Raw genomic sequence first — 25,427 nt, 5'->3', positions numbered from 1 at the left:
TTATTATTATTATTATTGTATTATCATTATTCGTGATATAGAGTATAACATTTACGTTGTTAAATTTTAAACTGAGTTATTTAGATACAAGACAATGTGTTTTGTTTTTCATTTTCTTTTTTGAAATGCGGAAGATTTCGCGAATCACTGTTCGAACGAGAATAAGAGAATGTTACGCAACGTTACGGAACACTACGTTTAATGATTGCATTTTTATTTGTTACGCAACATTACGTAGGTACGTTTAATGATTTAATTTTTCTTTCAAATCACATGTTGGAAGCAAACGCAGTGTGTGGCAACATGTTTGCTTTTCCCCACAGGCATGGATGATTTCTGCGGTCAGCGGAGATATGGCAACAGCTGATTGGAGGTTCTTCGTCAACCACCATCTGTTCTTCCGAACATAGTGGTCGATAGTGAAATAATATCAAGCTCTGCACCTTGACTTTCTTTTTCTTTTAATCCCATACTTTCAGTGCTTTCGAATAAAGACATTAAGTGACAAATATTATGTCTTCTTCCTCTGGTGCATGGTAGCCGAATGGCATTCGCATGGGCCCCCTACCAATGCGACCGCGATTCGAATTCTGGTCAGTGCAAGTGGGATTTTGGAAATGGTTCGGATTCCTCATAAAAATCGACAAACAAATAAACCTCCACAACGCTACAGTCCTGATAGGCTTTGACCTACCAAGCGGCCGCTGCTCTGCCCGAAGGCATTCAAATTACGAGGTGATGTTTGGTCAGCGCGGCGAATCGTCTCGGCCGTCATTCTCGGACTTTCTAGATCAGAGCCGTTGTCTCACCATCAGATACCTCCTCAATTGTCTCCACGTAATCCGAGTGGACGTCGAACCATTCCGCAGATCCAGGTGAAAATATCTTAATGGCCGGAAATTGAACCTAAAACCTTCGGATAAGAGACAGGCTCGCTACCTCTTGAACACAGGGCCGGCTACGAAATCAACTCCCACGTAAAAACTAGTAGCTTACTTGTCTGCTTCTTCCACTGCCGCTTTTAACACACCCTGGTCGCAGTGTCAACTGTCACACATATGGACTTGCTATATAACAAGTCCTTATGGTGGTAAAAGAAATTTCCATGGGGATGTTGGCCAGCAAGGTAGGAGAGGTGGTGGTATACAATTTATAATCATTAGATTGCGTGCCAAAATCCTTGATTCAATTACAAATCCCCGCAGTGATCGTATGTAGAAAGGGCATATGACGCAGTTGGTGATACGTCCCTCGCGATGGAGTACGAGTAGACCCCTTGGTGTTATTCGACAGGAGTAGGCTATTTATTTAGTTGTTCACAAAGCACACTGAGCAAATTTCACTTGCGCTGTCAACAGACTTATTAACAAGTGTAAACGTTCGTGATAACATATAACAAACATAACAGAAGATAGCAAGATCAGGTACACAGCCTGCTAATAACTGTTCAAATCGAAATCCATGGAATGTCCATGTTCATAGCCAAGTCGTCGTGGATCAAAATGGCAGTATAACCACTTCACAATCAACTTATCCTTAAGAGACTGTTTTACACCCCTCCCGAATATACTTTTACTTGTTGCTATATCAAGCTCTTGTCTCCCACTGTCGGCAGCCCTGAAGATGGGTTTACGTGGTTTCCCATTTTCACACCAGGCAAATGCTGGGGCTGTACCTTAATTAAGGCCACGGCCGCTTCCTTCCCACTCCTAGGCCTTTCCTATCCCATCGTCGCCGTAAGACCTGTCTGTGTCGGTGCGACGTAAAGAAAAAAGAAAAGAAAAAGAAAGAAAGCTCTTGTCTCCTATTAACATTATTAAAGACAGTTGGGTGGCGGATTAGGAAAGATCAAGTATTGCGTGCTGAGTGTGGGAAATGTGGAGAGTGTTTAGTTCTGGTGGAGCGGGAAGGAACACGGAGAGAGAAAAGTGAGACAAGATGTTCCGAGCGATAATGCCCATTTAAAATCCCGTGGAGGAAACTCAGGTCAGCTACCTGTAGCCTGATGTGTAGCGGTGACACATTTGTTGCCCTTAATACCTGCTCCGTAGAAAGATTTCTGAGCTTGGGTTTTCTGTTCCTAACAATTGCAACAAAGAAGAATACTACTCTGCCTAACTGGTTAATATTGGAGGAGGAGGCTGTTGTCCAAATCGGAGAGCAGTAGTTGAAGAGAGGTTGAATGATCGTGAGGAAGAAATGACGAAGAGCAGTGGGATCAGAAATGTATGTGAAGCGGTAGAGAATGCCTAATAATTTCATAGCCTTGGTTGTATATGTTTCTATGTGGCTATGTGCCGATAACGGGCATCACCCTCTCCCTACATCATCATCATCATCATCATCTCACAGTCAGACACGCAGCACACCACCCGTGGATATCAAACGGAAAGAACTGCACCAGGCGAGCCGAAAGTGTCCTCAGACACTCCCGTCACTAACAGCCATACACTACATAAATAAATAAATAAATAAATAAATAAATAAATAAATAAATAAATAAATAAATAAATAAATAAATAAATAAATGCAGTCCGAAACGAAAAAGAGGAGGGGGAAAATAACGTGGTGATTTGGTGGCGATTATCGTTTTAAGAGAAAGTACAATTAGGCAACCATCCTCTCAGAGGAAAATCCGGAAGAGGTCTAAAAACTCGAATGCTTCTATCGGCAAAAGAAAGGGTTGGGCATCAACGAGCGATAATATGAACGAATTCCTAGGCTTCACAAACCTGATAACGTCGGGGTTGGAAGAGAACAAGAGTTAACCAAAGGAGGTCGGATAGGAAATATGAAAGCTAGGAGGCTGGCACAAGTAAGTGTAAGCAATGCCATACTCAGCTTTTGATTCCGTGGTTATCAGCCTTCTCTAGTAAACTGAGAATCCCTTTCAGTCTTCTCTTACAACAGGCAGGAGATATCGTGGGTGTATTTTTTCCACCCTCGCCCACAGGGGTGTCCAACTCCATGGCTGAGCGGTCAGCGTCTTGGCCTTCAGTTCTCGGGTAAGATTCCTGGCCGAGTCGAGGGATTTTAATCTTCTTCTTTTTCTTCAGCGTTTGTCCCTCCTGCTGGCGGGATCCGCTACATGGATTCGTTGCCTCCATTTAGTTCTGTCCTGGGTCCCGTCAGGGTGGAGATTGATACTCTTCAGATCTTTGCGAAGGGTATCGGCCCATCGCTGTTTAGATCGTCCTTTTGGTCTCCTGCCGGCGACTTCTAACATGTAACTCGTACTCGCGATAGTGTCGACGTCTACCCTTAGACATGCACAAACCATCGTAGACGACTCTCGCGCATTTTTTCTTGAATTGGTGCAACGCTAAATCTCTCCCTGATGGATTCATTGGAGATGCAATCCAGTTTGGTGACGCCAGCTATCCATCTCAGGGATTTTAATCTTAACACTCTTAATTCGCTTGGCTCGGGAACTAGGTATTTGTGTCGACCGAACATTCCTACAACTCACAGACCTCGCACAACACAATAACACGACTGCGATAACACGCAGTTTCCCATACACGGCAGACGCCGACCAACCTCGTGGGAGGGTATGGCTTACCAGGACTGCATTAGTCTAGAAATATCCACACGATATTATTATTATTATTATTATTATTATTATTATTATTATTATTATTATTATTTCCGCCTCTGTGGTGTAGTGGTTAGTGTGATTAGTTGCCACCCCCCGAAGGCCCGGGTTCGATCTGCCATGAAATTTGAAAAGTAGTACGAGGACTGTTCGAAATGGTTTTCTGTGGCTTCCCACTTCTCCGGGCAAATGCTGGGATGGTACCTAACCTAAGGCCACGACCACTTCCTTCCCTCCTTGCCTATCCCTTCCAATCTCCCATCTCCCGTAAGGACCCTGTTCAGCATAGCAGGTGAGGCCGCCTGGGTGAGATACTGGTCCCCCTCCGCAGCTGTATCCCCCACCAAATATCTCACGCTCCAGAACACTGCCCTTGAGGCGGTAGAAGTCCGGGGGAGAAACCAAACCTGGACGTAAACTGACGAAATAAAAATACTGTATATGTATACCATCCGGCTCCTTGGCAGAGTGATCAGCGCAGTGACCTTCGACTCATTTGGCCAAGAGTTCGATTCCCGGTCGGGCCTGGGATTTAGGCGCGTTTGGTTAATTCCTCTACCTCGGAGGCTGGGGGTTTGTGCTCGTCTTAATACACATCTTAACTTACATACAGCACATCGCACTACCAACCATTACGGAAACACGCAATAATTAATACATGCCTCAATATAGACCTGTGGCGTCAGAAAGTGTATCCGGCCATAAAACTGGTCTTAAATCCACTCTGATGCGACCGCAGATCATTGGGGAAAAAGGCCAGGAAATAATTATTGTTAAGTCTTCAGCCCGGAGGCTGGTTGAATCCTCAAAATAAAGGTTGTGCGGTCATACGGAAACCGCATAAACTGGTCGTTGTACTATAATGAGGCGTACCAGACATGGTGAGGCGTGAGGTAGTTTGCCATTGCATTCCTTACTGGGTCAGAAATGCTATTGCAGCACGACCGGTCTCGTGAGTACCCTGAATGTCATTATTACCTCGGAGGAAGCTACATATTAAATAGCAAGAGTTATTATTATTACTCGAAAGACCTACATCAGGCCTCTACGAAGGCTATACATCATCATCATCATCAGCATCATCGTCGTTGTTATTTTACGGTGCCTGCCTCTTACACAGAGGCCCCGGGTTCGATTCCCGTCTAAGACAGGAATTTTTACCTGGATCTGAGGGCTGGTTTGAGGTGGTGTGTAATTGAAGGAAATCCAGAAAAAACAGGCTAGGAATCGAATCCGTGACCCTCTGAAACGAAAGCTACTCTTTGACCAATCAGTTGAACTTTAAATTATTATTGACAGTATTATTGACAGAAATATAAATTCATTTTTAAAACTCTTTCCAAGATAATTACGATGCAGTAAAGCAGTCAACAGTGCCTATTGAAACCCACAGGTCAAGGGCAACTTCCATTATCTTCTGTTTATTCGGTAAACCTTTGCTTCTCGAAAGTTCCGGTCTCGCTTAACTGCGTGGCTTGCGATACAGAGAGAAAGGAGAAGAGTGTGACAGAGCCAACAACACTGGCTCTCTCTTTCTAGGCACAGGCTGCTATAATTACTTCCGCGTATCTCAAAGCTTCATGCTACATGTTATAGGCTAGAGCAATGTTGTTACTTTCATTGATCTTTCTCTGTCATCCTTCGCTTGGATAGTATGAAAGTGACTGAGGTATGAGCGATGCTAGTAATGCCATTCCCTATGCAGCCAGTCCCTGCTATGAATGGTGTGAAAATGTTGCTCAGAGGGTCGGTTGGTGCATGCATTTCAGTGGGAAAGCAACGGGAAACTACCTCACTCCTCATTTCCCTAGTACGCCTTTTCAGTGCCTAGGCCATCTACGGCAGCGGAGTTGTTGAGAATCCAACCAGTCTTACTGTCGGATTTTTAAAATTATGGACACTCGAGTTTAGGCTTTAATTACAAACGAACCGATAGGCCTATTGCAAAGTGAGTTATACCAATATTTTCCTTGTTTAATTCTACATTAGGGTGTTGAGACAATTTTTTTAAAAAAATTATTTGCGGCTGTATTAAATATTGTCCGGGTTTTTAGCTTCTCTATGAATGGTAATTCAATTTTCATATGTTATAACTACATGTATTTATAGTGTAATACTCAAGTTACAACAACTTTTTCAACCACCCCAAAACCGTTATTTTTCTAAAGCAACTCTTTCTCAGTCCAGGGTAAACGTACAACAAGAAACTTGGGCTTGTTTTGAAGCACTTAGTTATGGTTATCACAAACTATAACCACTGTAACTGTACAGTGTGGTACTGAATTTATGAAGAATAATATTGATGGGCGGTGTTGTGTACGCTGGACCGTGCGCTTCAGCGTGCGGGGTGGTGAAATTGGGCGCAGTGTTACCGCGTTCGGTAGTATTCACTCGCTCAACGAGCACAGCTTTTCGTTTACTTTCAACCTTTAATTTTATTTCCTCGTACAAATTCCACTTCCCATCACCTTTTCTCATGAGGGCTTTGGACCTTCAATGGTAGGTTTAGAAATGGTTGGCTTCCTAATTTAAAAGTTAAAAAAAATCACACAATTTTTTCGTCTAAAAAAATCATTGTGTTCCGATGAATCGGCGCTGCTGTCATTCATATTGATTATGACTGGCTCCAAATAAGGGGAATTTTCAGACTGAAAATAGCGTGAGGACAAACCAAGGTCAAGGGCATTCCATTTCACAACTGCCCGGGGCGAATGTACGCAGCAAAACAGCACCAGGTTTCACCACCCCGTCTGCCGTTAATCGCTGTCTCCGGCGTACATACAACCTCCAATCATTATTGCTCTTCATAAATTCAGTACCACACTGTACGGTCACAGTGGTTGTAATATCTGATAACCACGACTGAGTACTTCAAAACAAGCCGAAGTTTCCTGTTCTACGTTTATCTTGGACTGAGAAAAAGTTGCTTTAGAAAAATGATAACATTTTTTGGGGTTGTTGAAAAAATTGTAAATTGAGTATTACACTACGAATACATGTGGTTTTAACATATGAAAATTTCATTACCATCAGGCACGTAGTTTTCCATGTACATATTCCTAAGTGAGCGCTTGCTAGAGAAGGCAAAAACCCGGACATTTAATACAGCCCCGAATAAAAAATATAATTTGTGTTCGAGGTTAATTAATTCTTATACATTCTAATGAATTAAACAAGGGAAATATTGGTAAAACTCGCTTTGCAATAGGCCTATAGGTTCGTTTATAGTTAAAGCCTAAATTCGAGGGTCCATAATAAAAAAATCCGAAAGTAGGGCTAAGGACTGAACATACATACTATCCTACCTGAACTTACTTTGAAATAGAGGGGTGCTATCTTCCTACAGTCCACACAGAAAGCGGGAGGACTGAAGAAATGTTTAGGACATGGGAGAGGAAAATATTTAAGGAAAGTTTATATAGACCAGTTCGAGATAACGGCGAATGGCACACCAGAATGAATCAGGAATTGCTTGGTGACCACAATTCGCATGATATTACAATAAAAATCAGGAGTTTGAAATGATTGGGGAATTTTATGAGAATGCCAGTTGAAAGGGCTGTTAAAATGTCCCGCGGTAAGTCTGATAGTCGGAGAAGGAAAGAAAGATCCATAATGAAATGTAAGATGATTTAGAGGAAAATCTCAGGTATTATTATAGGATTTTCGGAGACGCCGAAGTGCTGGAATTTTGTCCCACGGAAGTTTTACGACCGAACGAGTTGGGTTAAATATGCGTAGTTTCACTTACGCAATGATAGCCATTTAATGTCTGTTTAAAAAACACAAAATGAAGTATTATATTTTGCTCTACAAACTTTGATATTATTCCAGTCCCATGCAAAGAAAAAGTCGGCTTCCTTTAAGGCTGGCGACCATTGAAGTAATTTTATTTTAATGATTACTTGTTGAAAATGTAATTTGTAATTGTAAGTGAGTAATATTTGTGTTAACCGTATTTCAGCCAAATTCTTTGTTTTCTTGTACTGTACTCTTATTACCATCACTGCAAAGCGGGTAGTAAACTTGCCCCCAATATTCTCCTCAGTTTAAACTTGCCACAGCAGTAAGTTTAAAAGGAAAACTATCACCAGGGAAAAACTATTCAGACTTGGAGACAAACGAATAATAACATTATTTATTTATACTTCCACATTGTCACAGAACTGAATTCTATTGGTAGCAGAAGCTGGCAACAAGACCAGCCAGCATGGTATTGCCATAAGACAGGAACTTTCAAATATTAAGCCATTTCATTTAATGTAAATGCAAGAGGGCTGTGATGTGATGATTCCCACCCCATAGCGGTTTTACGTCGCATTAATACATCGAAGGCTTTCGGCGACGCAAGGACGAGAAGGTAGCGTCTGTTGCTTTAAAAGTCACAGCCACGGCATTTGCCTGGTGTGGAAATGGGGATGAAGAGAATGAGAACCTAACTGTTCCTTCCCAAATTACAATTAACTATACATTACAGAGTTATTTCCAAGATAAATTCTTTATACCTTTAGTAGTACCAACATGACACTGTTAAGCTTAAAATTATTGGAGTTTGATGTGCTGGAAGGAGATATTTAGCATTTATGAAATTAGGAGCTCCGAATTTAGTAGTTTTTTTTCTTTTGTGGTGCGCATTATATTATTATTGACATAAGCTACGTCAATATTTTGTACAATTTTGTGGGAAAGTAGTATTATAAATAGCGAAAGGGGAGGGGGAGGTCTGGGCTGCATTAAAAAATCTATCCTAAATCTACAGAAGCAAACTGCTGTTTTATCAGGGCCATTTGCCTTTTACCATTGAAGTTTGACAGCGCGAGAACTGTGATAGTGATTAGGACAACAATAAATAAAGAAAAGTAAATTTTCCAAGAGGACCTTCTGGTTATGGTACGATAAAATTGCAGAAGAATACTTAAAATGTTGACTTTAGGCACGCAGTTCTTGTAACTTAATGATAAACATGAGGAGTTCGTGAAAATGACTCTCTTCGGAGTTTTTCATCCATAAACTGTGTTCCAAACACAGGCTGAAACTTATATTACTTCAACCAAAATCCAATTATACCTCTGTCTTTTATATTATATCTAAAGTCAATGATCGTTTAATCATGGGGATTAAGTACAATACTGCTCCCCAAATAAATAAGAATGCAAGTATGGCGCTATGCATTGCATCTCTTTTTTCTTATTTACAACGAAGAACTGGGGCATTGACAAATAAAAACATACTCTATGAAGAAAAAAAGTTTAGTGATGTTGCCAACGATTCACTAATAACTATTTAAGAGGTGCTGTAGTTTTCTCCTGGTAAATAAAAAAACTAGTTTTGTGTTGAGAAAGCCCAGTCCTACGAGTCGTTCAATTACTTCGGATTTTAAAACACCTGTAATATTCAAGATAGATAGGTTTCGGATTTGAAAACCGTTTTAGTAGCAGGCAGGTTTGCTGGTTAGGGAACAGAGAACGTTATATTCCCCTTACCGAGGGCAGGGTATCCTGCCCTTTGTCACGACTCCCATTTCCACACAGTACATAAGTGACAAATGACGAATAGACCTCCAAGGGAGCCAGTCGACTGTTGAAACGGTGTTATAAATAAAATTAAGAAAGAAGCAACAGTAGACTTCTAGAATATTCTAATTGCCTTGATTCACCCAAAATAGAGATTTCGCGTGTCATTCTCCATTTTCATTTTGCACTTTCAATACGAATTTCCTGTAATAACGATGGTTTTGAAAATCCAAAAATTCACAACCAGGATATGAAGTGTATGTCAAGTTGGGGCATTTCTCAGCAAGAACAATACGGGGAAAGATATTAATAGCTACGTTTGATTCAAAAAACTACTGCATTCAATATAGGAATAATGTTAATATTAACCCTCCGTGGATTAGCTTACATCGGGTACTTTCTTCAGTTAAGTTGGCCTATAAATCCCATTTTATTCCATATTTCTCTCCATTTTATTTTTACTAGTACTCCATATTGTAATATAAATCACAAGGTTAGAATAAAAAGTAACTGATCTTGCATCTCAATTGTGTTACAGCACAGTTATCAATGTAATAAGCGTTTTGTCACCAGTCATTAACCATGAACAACACGGACTGTCCATTGAATCTGTGAATCGAAGGCCACCTCGGTATTATTTAAAAGAAATGTATTTGTATTGTATTTATAATATACGCTCATGACCATAGGACTGTTCTATTATGTTAACGTATTTATCAAATGGAGAGCTTCCCTATGTTTGGAACCGAAGTTAGCATTAAAAAGCATAGCTTTATAACATCCCTTACTTATACATTCATTTAAATTACAGCATACATCACGTGGCATGTGTATTCCGTAATTAATGACAAATAACGGCCGTAAACTGTGAACTGGCCGATTTCATAGGAATTATTTTAGAACGAGGTTCACTTTTCTCAGGACGTGGTTATACCCAGACCCTTCACCAACGCCACGCCCTTCACCAGCTGTAAGGGACTCTTCCTCCCTTTTCAACAGTACTTACCCTCGACTATGAGGAAGCATTGAGGTAGGGAATGGATTCCACACTAAAGGAAACGAGACGTTAACACAATGTTTTCACAAGCACGCTACCACTAGCAAATTTTCGACGGAAGTTACGAAGCTAATTAGGTTGAACATAATTCCTTTTAGGCTAGATATGGAAGGATACTGCTCCTGTCTCCACCAAAACCATCATACAGTTTTGTATATTTCGTTAAATGCGAGAAAAGTCGCAAATTAGTAGCCACTCTGTATGGTGGTACTTACAGATGCGCTCCTAAACTCCTAAATTAACTGCAGTTAGGCTATGCAACTATGCGAGTTTACATTATGCGCAGAGTAGTTTGAATTCGGCTGACTGGAAATGTTTATAAAAGCATAATAATCTGATCAAAATAAACACGTTTAGTGCAATTCGAAAATTTATCTAACTTATACATTTAATTATAAACCTTCCTCCAGGTTTATTAGACATGATCCTCAAATTATGTCAGAAATTACCAATGCCAGTTTGGTTACATGCACTTTTGATTATTTTAAAGCAGTACAATCTCGTATGTGAATGTTGAGCACATGTCCTTTCATTATACTTCGAATAGGTATTAAAATCATCCTTTTTAGCAGATGACCTTGATTTAAGATCGGTCACTTGCAGTGTCCTGCCGAAGACAGTCTCCTATCCATCGGTGTTAGAGTCAACTGAAGGAAGAGAGATCCATTGTATGGAGGAAAGGGATATACGTAATTCGATAACGTTGCCTTAGGTCTACGACACAAGTCGAAAAAACACTATTTTATGTTCAAATTTCACTAGAAACTCCCCCTGTGGGTGGGGGCGGTAGAATTAACACCTACGGTATCCCCTGCCTGTCATAAAAGGGGTCCCAGGGGTTCTCAACTTGGGAGCATGGGTTGACGACCACGGGGCCCTTAGCTGAGTCCTGCCATTGCTTCCACTTGTGCCAGGCTCCTCACTTTCATCTATCCTATCATACCTCCCTTGGTCAACTCTTGTTCTCTTCTTTTATTAGGTTTGCGAATCTTAGGGAGTATTTCATTTTCACGCCCTTCATGGCCCTTATCTTTCTTTGATCGATATCTCCATTTTTCTAAGTGTCGAATCCCTTCCTCCATTTTCCTCTCTGATTAGTGTTATAATATAGAGGATGGTTGCTAAGTTGTACTTCCTCTTAAACAATAATCACCACCACCATCTCACTAGAAACTAACAATGTGAGCAAGGAGTAGAATGTACAGTAAATTCCATTACGATACACATTGCGAAGTGGGTCACCTAAAACGTTTTGCTAGCGAAGAAATGTGTAGCATACGGTTCTAATGATTGGTGGACGGTAATTTAATAAACGTGCGGCTCAAGTACGTGCTCGTAAAATGCAAGGTCTCATTCAGCTACTGTCATTGTGTAAAATAACATACACATTACTGCTTTTGCATTAGACCAGTGTTTACTTAGTGACAATTTGGCTTTAAAAATATCAAAGAACACCCAGTTAAATTGAGCGAAACCCCTGTTAACAAAAGTAACCCCCTTTACAATTAAAGTACCCATGCATATCAAACTGACTTAGGTAATCGAAAAAGTAAGTTTTGTGAATCACCTACGCAGACACGACCTTCGTAAGAAACATAAAAGGCTCACCTTCTTACATTAAATGTTTATTTTATTAAACAGTCGAATATTTGCTAGTCATTAGTATCAGAAATAAACCACATTTTCCTATAATAGAATTCTGCGCTCTGCAGGACGAGCTGGTTATTCCACTCAGGTTTATATTAAACCAAATGCAGATCGTTCATTTCACAGAACTTTCTCGCTTTTTCTCGCGCTCTCTAGATCTGTTCAGTTGTTTGCATCCTCTATTTACCCCACCACTATCTGTTCTGACGTCAGCGTGTTTCAACCAATCATACTTGCCGACACATGAAGTTCGTGCCTCGATGACTCACGTCCGCATCTAGAACTCTCTGGAATCGGTCGAAATTGTATCGAGAGAGTTCGAGATATTTCGAGGTAGGTGGGAGCAGCATAAAAGCCCGCTCCAGCAAGTATTTCAGTTATTCTGAGTTTGAGGTTGGAGAGTGACTGTTCCTGCGATACTTGAACGTTGCGGTGTAATTTCAAGGTATGTCTATTGAAATTTATACATTTGTATTACTGTGTATTAGCTAATGGGTTACAGTATAGAGAATTTGGTTTAAAACCTCTTAATGGGGAGGAACATCTTCCTGCTTAATTTTAGGTGCGCGTTTTTTTTTCTTCGAAGAGCGTTCGGAACTTCGCTAGGCCAGTCTCGCCTACCCCTCACCGACTAAATATGAGCGCTGTTGGTGTTGAAAATTGTGATAATAGTTTCTCAAAACTGCGTAGTTGATACTACTTCGTTATCATTCGTGTTATTTTTCGACCGGTGTTTGTACCAATTCGACGAAGATTTCTATGCACTATTTTAGCCGCTTCGATGTTTCGTAAAACTTCTCGGTTGTAACTTGGTATATTCGTATATCTTTTAAACGAATGAGAAGTTCTGTTCTGTAGAGTTGGTTCTGTAAAAAAAAAAAAAAAAAAAAAAAGTGCTGACAAAGTGGTGTCCGCAGGATACAAGTTGGCGAGTAACGCCCAGACTCGCAGACGGGTTCTGATCTTTTCAAGCTTCGTTGGGTGCAATTGCTATTTTTCTTTGTAGTTCTCCTTATACTACAGCACATCCAAAGCGCGAAGGTACGGTATCTCATACGCTGCTTAAGCCAGCTGCTGAACAGCTGATATTCTTTTTTTTAGTTCACTTCGAGTTTCGAACTGTCATTTACAGCTGCAGTTTAGTCTTGGCATTTTCATTTTTCTGTCTACCCCAGAAAGATGCTTGGAAGTGGTCCCTTCTTCAGCACTGTTCGAAATCGAAATGGTCCCAAATGGGATTACTGGATGTGCCCTTTTCGACGCTCAAAACTGAGCTGACTAATACGTACAAAACTAGATTTCTGTACCTCGTCCCATCCTGCGGCCTTTAATAATGAAATTTCTTCAAAGTAAACTTCTGCAGAATGACTACATAAATAAAAATGCATAACTACTAAATTTGCGCAACTATCTTGAAACGAACCCCTATGTTCAGGGCATCCGCTAAATGATGCGTGTAAGCAAGGAAACCTCAAAAGTACGAAGTTTACTTGAGTTCCTCTGAATGGAAACCTTTTATATCCCTGATATATCATGCTCGTCTTTTTTTTTTTTTTTTTTTTTTTTTTTAAATCCCAGTATCGTACTTTATATTTAATGTAGGCCTATGTCTGTTAGTCTGAATTACTTTGGTTCAGAGTTGCTTCCGTTTTAACTTAAAATGCTTGTTAATCTGTCTTGATCTGATTGTCTTTTTTTTTTTTTTTTGTCTCTATCTAGATGTCTCTTGTACCAATATTGAACGAAGTCTTCGACGATGCCTGGAATGTTCTGCCACGCTCGCTGTTTGATCAACACTTCGGCATGGGCATTTTGAATGACGATTTGCTCTTTCCTCGTCGCAGTCTAATGTATTACAGACCCTGGCGCCACATAACTGCTCGTGACAGTGGAGTATCAAATGTCCAGTATGATAAGGATGGCTTCAAGGTATTTCTCTCAATCATTAATTTATATTTACACTTAAAATAGTATTTTGGTATCCTGTATGCATATTGGTAGTACCTGAACAATACATACAGTATGGATTGTTTAAAAAAAATATTTGGAAGTTTATCTTAAATTGGCAGTTTTGGAACATTATTTGCATATTCAATCCTCGGCACGAAGGCTGGTTGGATTCTCGGCAGCGCCATTTGACTGTTCTACATGGCTTTGGCCATCGCTGAAATGGTGTGCTAAGAATGTTTCTCTTGCAGAGCCAAAGGTTATTGCGTGTTTTTCTGCCAGGCCCACTGAAATGCATGCACCAACTGACCCTGTGAAAATTATGCTCGTAACATTCCTACCATTAAGGAATAGAATTAACTTTCGTCACTTCTGCCTTGGTTATCTTTGTTGTCAAAACAAAGAATAAGTCATTAACAGAAGTTAAAACCTAGCACATACCAGAAGACCTAGTTCACTGTAAATTCTAGATCTTTCCAGCAGTTTCAATTGTTTTAAAATTGAGGATGACCCCATGGTGTAGGGGTAGCCTGATTGCCTCTTATCTTAAGGCCCCAGGTTAGGGATTTGTACCTGCGTCTATGGGCTGGTTTGCGGTCCACTCAGCCTTGTGATTACAATTGGGGAACAGGCTGACTGTGGAGTAGCAGCCTTGGTCTGGAAAGCCAGGAATAGCTGCATAATATCCGGTGCTGACCACTGGACGCCTCGTAATCTGCAGGCCTTCGGGCCTGTTGTGCCATGCGGTTAGTCTTTTTCTCTCCCCCATGCTTTTTTTTTTTTTTTTTTTTTTTCTCCTTCCTCCCATGCCTTGACAAAACATCTCAAACCTTGCTTCATAAGGTCTTCCTGCTGAAAAATTTTCCTCTTTAGAGTTTCAATGTTACAATTTTAATTTCACTCCTGTTCAGTTTCAATAGTATAGGGAGGAAAGACATTCAAAAGTTCAATGACTGAACACAAAGCCACATTGTTAAATTTGCTTAAATAAAAATTCGTTTGAATTACACTGACTGAGCAAATGTCTTGGGATAGAGCACTGATGCACAGGTGTGTGTGGTCTGCATACCACATGCCCCCTGTGCCAGCAGCAGTTGTATAGGAGACCTTGTGAGCAGTGGCTCTGCATGCGACAGGTGTAATATGGGGAACATCTTGAGCTGACCCCCGTTCGAACGGGATATGGTGGTCGGTGCCCGACGGATGGAAAGTACGATTTCGGAAATAGTGCAGGAATTCGGCTTCACACGATCAACCATGTCCAGGGTGTATCGTGAATGGTTGAATGCAGGCATCACCGTCCACAACAGATGCACAACCGGCCGTCCAGCCACCCTCTATGACCATCACCGGTGACATCCCAGACCAATCGTCAAGTGACAGACGGCAACAAATCGCGGAGTTCATCAAGGCTGTGCTGGACACGTCTCCCAGTGGACAATCCATAGGAACATAGGTTATATGGGAGCCGGCACCGCACACGGGTGCCACTTTTAAACGTCACTAGGCACGACGCGCATTTGTTGCCAGTCACCAGGGATGCACACTGGAACAATGGTGCAACGTGATGTGGTCGGACGGATGATTTCCACTGCACCATGCCGATGGGAGGCACCATGTGTGGCGCAGACCACATGAAGCATTGGATCCCGCCTGCCTCAAAGGTGCGGTCCAGGGTGCTGGGGTCAGTGTTATGGTGTGGGGTGCATTTTCCTGGTATGGAATTGTTCTGGAAGAGACTTTGAATGGTACGCAATATGTTGAGCTGCTTGGAGACTATCTCCACCCACTTTTTGGCCTTCCAGCGCCCAGACGGTTCTGCGGCGTTTAAAGATAACGCACTGCCACATCGCTCCCACGTCGCCCGCGAATAGTTATACTAATCCTCCTAATTTTTAGCTTCTTTTTTCATAGTTTTTAGTTACTATTCTTAGCTTTCTCACATTTCATCCCAATTCCCTAATCTCTCTCGCCATTGCACGAGATTGCATTTACTTCTTTGCAGAGTGTAGAGTCTCATTCTGCTACTCTTCTGCATCTGTGAAAATAAAGAGATTAAGAATAATTATATCTTCCTGAATCTTTCAATGTTTCTCTATTACCAGGTCAATCTGGACGTCCAGCAGTTCAAACCTGAAGAAATAACTGTGAAGACAGTTGGCAATTCTGTCTTAATTGAAGGAAAGCACGAAGAGCGCCAGGATGAACATGGTTACATCTCGCGCCAGTTTCAGAGAAGATATGCCCTTCCAAAGGATGTGGATCCTGCCACTGTTTCATCAAAATTGTCTTCAGATGGTATCCTCACTATTGAAGGACCAAGAAAGGTAAGCTTTTAATCTGTTAACATGTGAAGGGAGTGTTTTAGTGTGTTGTAATGCATACTTCCTGTACTTTGTAAACATAGTTCTGCATGTATCTTGGCTACTACATTTCACAAGTTTTAATTTTTGCTTAAGGAAGATGTGCCCCATTTGGGGTTCTTAACACATTGCTCACCGGATGCTTGAGCTTGTCACATACCCTGTGGACCGGACATTTTTCTACTAAGCATACTAGGGTATTGATTATAAAAATGTAAATATTAAACCAGTCAAGATTTTGTCTTTTAAAGTTGGTGGATCTGCCTTTACAAAGCCATCTTCAGTATTAATTTCTAACCTGTCATTGATGTTTATATAGTTGTCAGTCACTTGAATAAATAAGCACACTAGGTATATTACGGCGTATAGAGGCTCTAATATCGCTTCCACTATCACTCTGACATTGTTTCCACTAATTCATTATCACTATATCCATTTGAATGATCATCGGCATATAATTCTTCTAAAATATCGTCGTCTAGCATCGTATTCCACGAGCGCTCCGACTGAACTGGCAGAAAGTAGACATTTCAAAACTTAAGAAGAACCAAGATTTCTCGGGGCCTGTCACCCATGTGTTAGGAAACTTAAAATCAATAGTCCTTTCTTGGATAGAAAGATGGCATAATGGTTCTCTAACTGCCTTCTTTCTGGCGATGTACTTCCATTACAATGTTATTTTTACGATGACCGATCTGTTCCTTAGTCAAGCCTCCAATACAGTAGTTTGATAGCCATGGTCTTAATGTTCAGTAAAAGTTGCTTTCTGGTGGCAGTTCTTATTCCACGTACACCAGACTTTTTCATTAGCAACTTTTCCCTTCTACGCCTTCCAATATCTTATACCAGATGTATACAAGACTTGCTGGTTGCTGCTGTCGCCCGCCCCCCTCCCCACTTTGTGTTCTGTTTTAAACAAAAAATGCCTAGTTCTTTCCTAATTCATCGTTATACCCACCCATTGTATTTTTAGCATATGTTCGCACGTCAATCCGCTGGCCAAAACTGAGGTCCACAAGTCTTAGAGCATTTTAATTCAACCAGGTCGGGAATGGAATGAATCAAGCACCCGCCCTCTCCAGCTGTGAGGATAGGGTTTGTGCCGAAGCTGTTGCACTCCTGGGGGCAATGATAAATGCTATTTTCTTTACGTCACACCGACACGTCCTATGGCGACGATAGGAAACGAAGGAGCCGTGGCCTTAAGTACAGCCCCAGGCGTTTTACCTGGTGTGAAAATGGGGGGGGAAGCACGGAAAACTCTTCAGGGCTGCCAACAGTGGGATTCGAACCCACTATCTCCAGATTACTGTATACTGGCTGCACTTAACCGACCACAGCTATCAAGCTCCGTCGATGATTGATGAATGACGAAGTGAAATGGTATTGGAGAGTTGCTGGAATGAAATGACAGGGGGGGGGGAGTGGCTGTCCTGCCTCTGCTTTGTCCAACACATCTCCCATGGTGTAACCAGGAGTAAGAGGCTCGGTATGTTAAGAATTTATTTTGTATTGTTTTGGTGATAGTTCATTCTGTGGAAATGCCCACTTCAAATGGCACTCTATTATAACTGTGAGCTCTTGGAGTAAATTAATCAATGCTTAACCCCTCAGCGTCGCAGCCATTTAAATAGCTTTCTACTCCGCGGCCGGATGAGATTTCAACTACGTGCGACTGAAATGCATCGATTCACTTAAAGCGTTACTACAAGTATAAGAGTAGCCCGATTTTCACGAAATTTGGAATTCCTTATCACAGAGCTATGTATATACAGATAATTACATAATTGTTCCACATTTCCTTAGTAATTTAGTTCCGTGTGATAGAGTTCGAAGCACTTTTTGAGACAGGGACTCAAGTCATACTCCTGGCAGCAGTACACTGACGTCTTCTTTTTGCCGTGTTTTGAACACAGGATACAATGTCTCTGAGGTTTGGATTTCCAACTCTTGGGTGCTAATTTCATGATAAAATGTCTTTCCTGCAACCTTGGAACTGTATTATCTGATGCGCGCCGGCCTTGAATATTTCGTTCCTCTCCCTCCCGAGCGTATTTTGTAAACAAACCTTTCACCAGCTGAACCCGATAAGATAATTGCTCAATATTTGTCTCTGTGACCTCTGTGAGTATTATTAGAGAATTTAGCAATCGGAATTCACCGTTGAAAACTTCTTTGACCTGTATAATTATGTATAGTCTCTTACACGAAATTTCCAAGTACTGTTTCCTCCTCATCGTCACTCATCATTTACCACTGCTACCTCATCTATTTCATTATCACTGCTGCTTATCCTGTCGCTACTACTTCCGATTAAACTTTTATCTGAATTATACAATATTTCAAGCACGTTACTGTCAGTCATACCTCGGCTGAGCGCGGCGCGTCACACGGACTGGTGAAGCTGCTGCGAGACCGAAAGCAACAGGACGAAACTGAATGAGGGGAATAACATTTATGACAAAACAAACCAACTCGATACATATGTCAGATAAAAGATCGAGACAACGTCTTTCAAACGAGATATATACCATGAACAACTGGTTCTCGTATCGTATGACAGAAAGCAGCACTAACTGTTGCCTACACAGAGCGCTCGTGGAGAGTTACGAAAATATTACAAGCTGAGAAATAAAGACAAATATAATAAATAAACCGCACTCCCAATGTACAAATGGAGCAAAGAACATCACACGAAAAGACAAACTTCTCAGATCATCATTTCTTTATTTTATTCTGTGGGAACGAATGAAGCAAACAGACTTTTAAAAAAGCAAGAGATTAGTGCTCAGACTTATTTGACAAATAATTATCTTTGCAAAAACAACTACATTATAACTATTTTTCAATTCTTATTTACAACACTGATAAACCCAGAAATGTCTTCTTGGAAACAAAACAATTTGCATATCAATAACTCCAAAACTCTTCGAGCTAAAGCCGTAAATGTGAAACCATGTATGGGTCTATACCACGTATAGAGGTCGGCGCTGAGGGGTTAATTTTAATTGCTGTCAAGGGTTCATGTTGTCCTTCTGAATAGTGGTACAGTTTGTGTATTGAACTGGTGTAACTGTCTCATTGTGGCACCACTTAAAAAAATTTTGGTGTAACCAACCAACATTGGATAACCTTGTACAGCTGCTTGCTTATTAAACTGTTTTATTTTCAGGCTTTGCCCGAAAGCAAGGACGAAAAGGTCATACCAATCACCCAGACAAATGCTCCAGCTGTGACCGAGGGAAAGAAGAGCGAAGAGAAAATGGTCCATTAACTTGGTTCCAAGTTCAAATCACTTTGCCAAAATCTGTATTGAATGTAGAAGACTGTTCTAAGACTGATTCCTATTACTTATTTCTTTGTAATTTAAAATGTTGCTAATAAACTGTGTCTTGTGAAACGTAACTTGTGTTGCCTCAACTTAACCTGATGTGTAAGCTATGTATAGAACTAAGTGCACATCATCAAACCCTGCATTCAATATTCAATATTGTGGTGAAGGGAAAAAATTCCTTGAAATGTTCCAGAGGTATTTGTCATTAGGTACCAAGGTATATGACTGCAGTGTGGAATTTCTAATTGTACTTGAAAACTTTTAAGACTTTCCAAAATGCAGCATGCTTGGAGCACAGCCCGCTGTTTATATTCAAAACAAGTAAAATCTCTGCAGAAATACTTGGTAGGATGATCTGGCATTTAATCTTGTATTGCTGAAGGGGAGTCGTCCTGGAGAACACCTCAGGCCGGGCTTGCTCCACAAGAAGTTACCCTATCGAGGACAATTGCGAGGTATCCAGGTAGGTGTAGATCTTATCTACAGTTAAACACAGATTATGCAAGGTTATTCAGCTAGACGACTCCTGGAGCTGTTTCAGACACGCATTCCGTTTTCACTTACCTTAATGGTATTTAGGGGTTCGTAGTTGAAGATGCAGTACTTTCCTAGGCTTTTGACAAAATTTATTGGCACAAATTGCCATGCGAGAATGTTATTTCACACAATAACTATTAAACTTAAACTTGCAGTTATTGGAATGTTGCACAGATTGCAGCACAAGAGAATCAGTCTCTGGATTTGAGAGAGAGCATTGCCCATCACTAGTTTCCAGAGTTAGGAAGTATTTCTTGGAGAAGAAAACTGTTGCTGACCAGCAATGGATGCCGGGAGGTTCAATATTTTGCGTTTAGCATATTGCACACTTTCTGCTATTGCCGTTAGAGTGAATGTGTGAAGTCGGGCTGTGAATTGGCTAGTGAATGAGGGACTTGTCCCAAATGCTTCTCTTAAACCCCACAGTAGGGAAGCTCGTTGAAGTTGGGCGACAACTTGCAGCCCATGGCATGAGGAACAGTGAAAGCATACTCTTTCCTGGTGAAGTCTCGGTTAAGTTTCTATCCATAAAATGGCCTACGCAGTGTGGACACGATCCAATTGAGATGGAACGTGCCTTTAGTCTTTGGGGTGCCATTAGCAGAGGTGCCAACTTTGAAGTGGATTATCAGTAATCGCCCTCTGCCCTCCCCCCCCCCCCCCCCCCCCCGAGAAATTTTGAGTCGAGTCCAAAGCATACTCCTTCCTTGATAAAGACACCCCTTTTGCCCTTCCCTCTAGCAATCTATCCAAAAGTATATCATATTAAACAACATTTGCAGGCAACCTGTTATTTCTGTGATAAAACATTCCTTGTAGCTTGTTTCTCCCGCAGCAGCCGTTTTTCAGTGTAGTTTTTCGTGAAGCATCCTTCCGACTGTGATATTTTCATTTTCTGAACCATAAGCGATTCCAGTGCAGATGTGCTTAATATAGGCCTCACTTCTTTCTCAATCTTTCTGTCAACTGCCAGGTACACTTAACACAGCAAATACAACATTACTGAAGGATTTGTAGTAGAGAAGAGCAGTGCCTGAGCTCCTTCATTCACGATGTATTTTACAACGCTTATGGGTAGCAAAAGGAAGTCGCAATCGAATAAGTATCGTTGCCAACTCGCAAGCATTGAAATAAAGATGATTTAGGAGAAAGGCTCGAAAGGACTCAACATTTTTCCTTTTCTTTTGTTTCCCTCGAAAATTATTTTTTTGTGATAATGTTGGCTTTTCCGTAATTTCCCCTTTGACCATAACTCCGTAATCGTGAGGTGAATTCCCTAATAATTACGGGCAATCTGTAATAGTTGGCACCTCTGCATTAGCAACATAGGGTTCGTGCCACATGGGGTGGGATCATGTTTGGTTGACATATTCCATCAAGGGACAAAACTGGTCTGGTATGAGATGATGACCTTAAGCATATAGTTAGAGGATTTACTGCCACCGTGGACAAGGTCTTGCCGTGGTGGATGATTATGCTTGTGCCATCGAGCCACAGTGGTCGATCATTTCGTTGAGAATGATATTTTCCTCAACATCCAAACCAGAGTACTTGCGTCCTTGACCCCTTGGAAATGAATTTCTACTATGGTCGTCGTGTGGATCCGTGGTAAGCATGGCTACTGCACATGCACGTATCTCAAATCTCAAGGCCCGAAAATAAACATGTTCTGTCCACAGTGACTTACGAATTGAGGTGCTGTCATGAAGTTTCAAAGTGGTAGTGGAATTGTACCTTAGCTACACATTTGCTGTATGTACTGCTTAATGAACAGTTTGATACTGAATGGGCATCGATTCAGGGTGGCATTGTCTGTCACGACGGATGTTTGTGGCTACAAGTATAGTATCTGTTACTTGTGCTGTACCTACAAGCTGCTGCAACTTTAGATAGACGCTGATAGTAAATAGGGTACATGCCTGAAATGGTTCCTTTTTCCGTTTTTAATAGAGAATTTTCAACGCCTCGGAATTTCTCTCCCCATGTGTGGGATTCATAATGTTTGTTGATAGACCCACTCTTTTAAACAGGGTGTAGGTCAAAAGCCCGTCCTTCCATCTCGTAAATCGTAGTGAAATATATATCCCGTGATCATTTGAAGTCTCGGGTCCAAGTTTAGGTGGTTGTTAGGAGTTCCTTTTGATGAAGGTGCTTTGTGCTTGCTCAGTTTTTATCTTGAACTATTGACTATGCTCCCACCTTTCATTGAAGCAACTTTAAAGTTATTTGTAATGTGTAACATGTTCAATTTCTTCTAAATGATTGTGTAGCAGCCCGCCTGGTTGTGTTGGATCATTAAGCTGGTTTGAGTCCTGTTGGTAGAAAAAGATTTCACTATCAGAATATTGGTTGGCAGCGTAGATTGTGTGCCAAAAGCCTGGATTCAATTCCAAACCTCAGCAATGTTTGTGTGAAGTGAGGATGGAGACGTTAAAACCTTGACAGATCCTGTGGTGTTATTCGATAACGCTATGTGCCGGCATCGGGTTGCACCCTCTCCTTTCCTCATTATTCCACATCCAGATGGATAGGTCACCCATAGAAACATCTACACTAGGCGAGCCGAATATGTTCTCAGACACTCCCAGCACTAAAATACATACGATAAATAAAATAAATTGTGTAGCAACCTTGGAAATAAAGATTGCCGACCTGCGCAGAAGACAATAATGTAACCTAAACCATTACAACATGTAATCTAGGTTGTAATAATTACTCGACTGAAAGGCTCTATGTACTATTGTTATTGTATTATTTCAACACAAGCAGTTCACAACTTCATTAGACTTGCTTTTCAATATGGAAATGAAAATTCACAGCCTGTCTCCAGTCTCTCGACTGGGTGAGGAATGGAATGAAGCCCCATCTAGCGGTGAGGATAGGAATTGTGCTGCTGCCAAAGCCTTTCACACTTCTCTGGGGCAATGATTAATGACTGATAGATGAAATGATATTGGAGAGTGTTGCAGGAATGAATGACAGGGAAAAACAGAATACCCGGGGAAAAATCTGTCCCGCCTCTGCTTTGTGCAGTACAAATCTCGCATGGAGTGACCAGGATCTGAACCATGGAACCCAGAGGTGCGAGACCGGCACGCTACCGCCCGAGTCATGGAGGCCTTATTTTTCAATATACTGTATAAAAAGTTAATAAAACACATGTTGTTCTTCAGTTCATATTATTTAAAATCAACATGTTAAAAACCTCCTGTTTATACAGGAAAATTGTTCTTCTCATAATTGATCTTTAATCTTTGAATCCTTGAATAAATATAAGGAATTATTTTAATAATAGGAAAATGCATATGTTGATGGACTATGATTAGAGGTCTAAAACTATTTGTCCAATATCTGACCATGGATCTCTTCATTGGCTATTATGCAGTTGTGTTACCTATATTGATTTCTTTTTCAAATTCACCTTTGGAACTTGAGTACCTTGATGGAAGAACATTTTATGTCACACTGACATTTTTACAGGATAGCCCACTTAGTGGCCACGATCGTTAAGGCATCAAGTCTTTATGGTCTGACACTGTGATCAGCTGGTTTGAATTCCATCGGTGGAATTGATCACCAGAATGTTGGCCAGCAGGGTAGGAAAGGTGGTGATATACAATTTCTCATCACTACATTATTAATAATCGTGACCATAATGGCCAGTATTGGGTCCGTATTGACTTAAAATCAGAGTAAATAGAGAGAGATGGGTAATCTGCCTAGTCAATACTATATATTAAAATTTATTTACATTTCACTTTTTAGAATGGTTCATGGTGTGGGTTACTATAGTCATGTCCTAATTCGTGAACCATGGGCAATGGCTGAGTGGCCTGGTAAGTGGTCCTGAGAGTCGGGATACCAGTTGCTATGGAATGGGAGTGGGCACCTCGGACATATTCTGAGTCCTGGCCCTCCTTGTGCTCAGGCGGCTAGGACTACACAATTCACCGGCGGTCCATAACTCATTACAGGAGAGATCCTCACTTGGACTATGTGCAAGTAGGGCAGCATCCTGCTTCATGAATTTACCGAGCTCAGAACATTTTAAGGAAGCCTCGGACCTATGGGAGTAATGGAGTCCCACTCCCATTTGACAGGCGAGGGACTCCTTGGAAACAGCTTGGCAAACAAAATGGAATTCGATGGGGAACTATCAATATTATGGGCTTATGGAAGAAAGAAAGTAGAACTGGCTGAGTCAGCAGAGAGGATGCATCTGGATGCTACGAGTAAGTGATATTCGGGTAAGGGGAGATACCGAGGAAGAGATAGGAGATTATAAAATGTACTTGACGGGTGTTAGAAAAGGAAGGGCAGAGTCTGAGGTAGGGCTTTTTATCAGGAATTCCATTGCATGCAACATAGTTTCGGTTAGGCACGTAAATGAGCGAATGATGTGAGTAGATTTGTCAGTTGGAGGAATTAGGACTAGAATTGTCTCTGTGTATTCACGATGTGAGGGTGTAGATGAGGATGAAGTTGACAAGTTTTATGAAGCATTAAGTGACATCGTGGTCAGGGTCAACAGCAAGGATAGAATAGTGCTAATGGGCGATTTCAATGTGAGAGTTGGGAATAGAACAGGGGGATACGAAAGGGTGATAGGTAAATGTGGGAAGGATATGGAAGCTAATGGGAATGGGAGGCGTTTGCTGGACTTCTGTGCTAGTATGGGTTTAGCAGTTACGAATACATTCTTCAAGCATAAGGCTATTCACCGTTACACATGGGAGGCTAGGGGTACCAGATCTATAATAGACTATATCTTAACCGACTTCAAATTTAGGAAATCTGTTAGGAATGTACGAGTTTTCCGGGTTTTTTTCGATGATACAGACCACTATATGATCTGTAGTGAACTAAGTATCTCTAGGCCTAGGGTAGAAAAGGTGAAATCTGTCTGCAAACGAATAAGGGTCAAAAATCTCCAGGAAGAGGAAATTAGACAGAAGTACCTGGATATAATTAGTGAGAAGTTTCGAACAGTAGACAGTAAGCAGGTTCAGGATATAGAAAGTGAATGGGTGGCATACAGGGATGTTGTAGTAGAAACATCAAGGGAATGCCTAGGAACAACTGTTTGTAAAGATGGGAAAAGGCGATTATCTTGGTGGAATGATGAAGTGAGAGCAGCTTGTAAACGTAAAAAGAAGGCTTATCAGAAATGGCTCCAAACAAGGGCCGAGGCAGACAGCGATTTGTACGTAGATGAAAGAAACAGAGCGAAACAAATAGTTGTTGAATCCAGAAAGAAGTCGTGGGAAGATTTTTGTAATAACCTGGAAAGGCTAGGTCAAGCAGTAGGGAAACCTTTCTGGACAGTAATAAAGTATCTTAGAAAGGGAGGGAAATAGGAAATGAACAGTGTTTTGAGTAATTCAGGTGAACTCATAATAGATCTCAGGGAATCACTGGAGAGGTGGAGGGAATA

The 25,427-nt window shown here is 41.1% G+C and overlaps 1 protein-coding gene across 1 annotated transcript; it reads left to right on the top strand.

Moving 5' to 3' along the window:
• Positions 1–12,147: 12,147 nt before the first annotated feature.
• On the top strand, positions 12,148–19,518 carry LOC136871789 (protein lethal(2)essential for life). Its single transcript, XM_067145378.2, has 4 exons — positions 12,148–12,257; positions 13,532–13,741; positions 15,865–16,086; positions 19,295–19,518. Exons 2-4 carry the CDS (start codon positions 13,532–13,534, stop codon positions 19,394–19,396), a joined length of 534 nt encoding a protein of 177 aa, XP_067001479.2. The 5' UTR covers positions 12,148–12,257; the 3' UTR covers positions 19,397–19,518.
• Positions 19,519–25,427: the final 5,909 nt, after the last annotated feature.

This window comes from Anabrus simplex, chromosome 1 (genome assembly GCF_040414725.1).
Source record: "Anabrus simplex isolate iqAnaSimp1 chromosome 1, ASM4041472v1, whole genome shotgun sequence".
NCBI classification, from domain to species: Eukaryota; Metazoa; Arthropoda; class Insecta; order Orthoptera; family Tettigoniidae; genus Anabrus; species Anabrus simplex.
This window is presented reverse-complemented; position numbering and strand designations above follow the sequence as displayed.

Coding starts and splice junctions, on each gene's coding strand:
- LOC136871789 (XM_067145378.2), top strand. CDS start 13,532: ATGTCTCTTGTACCAATATTGAACGAAGTCTTCGACGATGCCTGGAAT. Junction 13,742..15,864: donor ATGATAAGGATGGCTTCAAG/GTATTTCTCTCA, acceptor CTCTATTACCAG/GTCAATCTGGACGTCCAGCA. Junction 16,087..19,294: donor CTATTGAAGGACCAAGAAAG/GTAAGCTTTTAA, acceptor TTTTATTTTCAG/GCTTTGCCCGAAAGCAAGGA.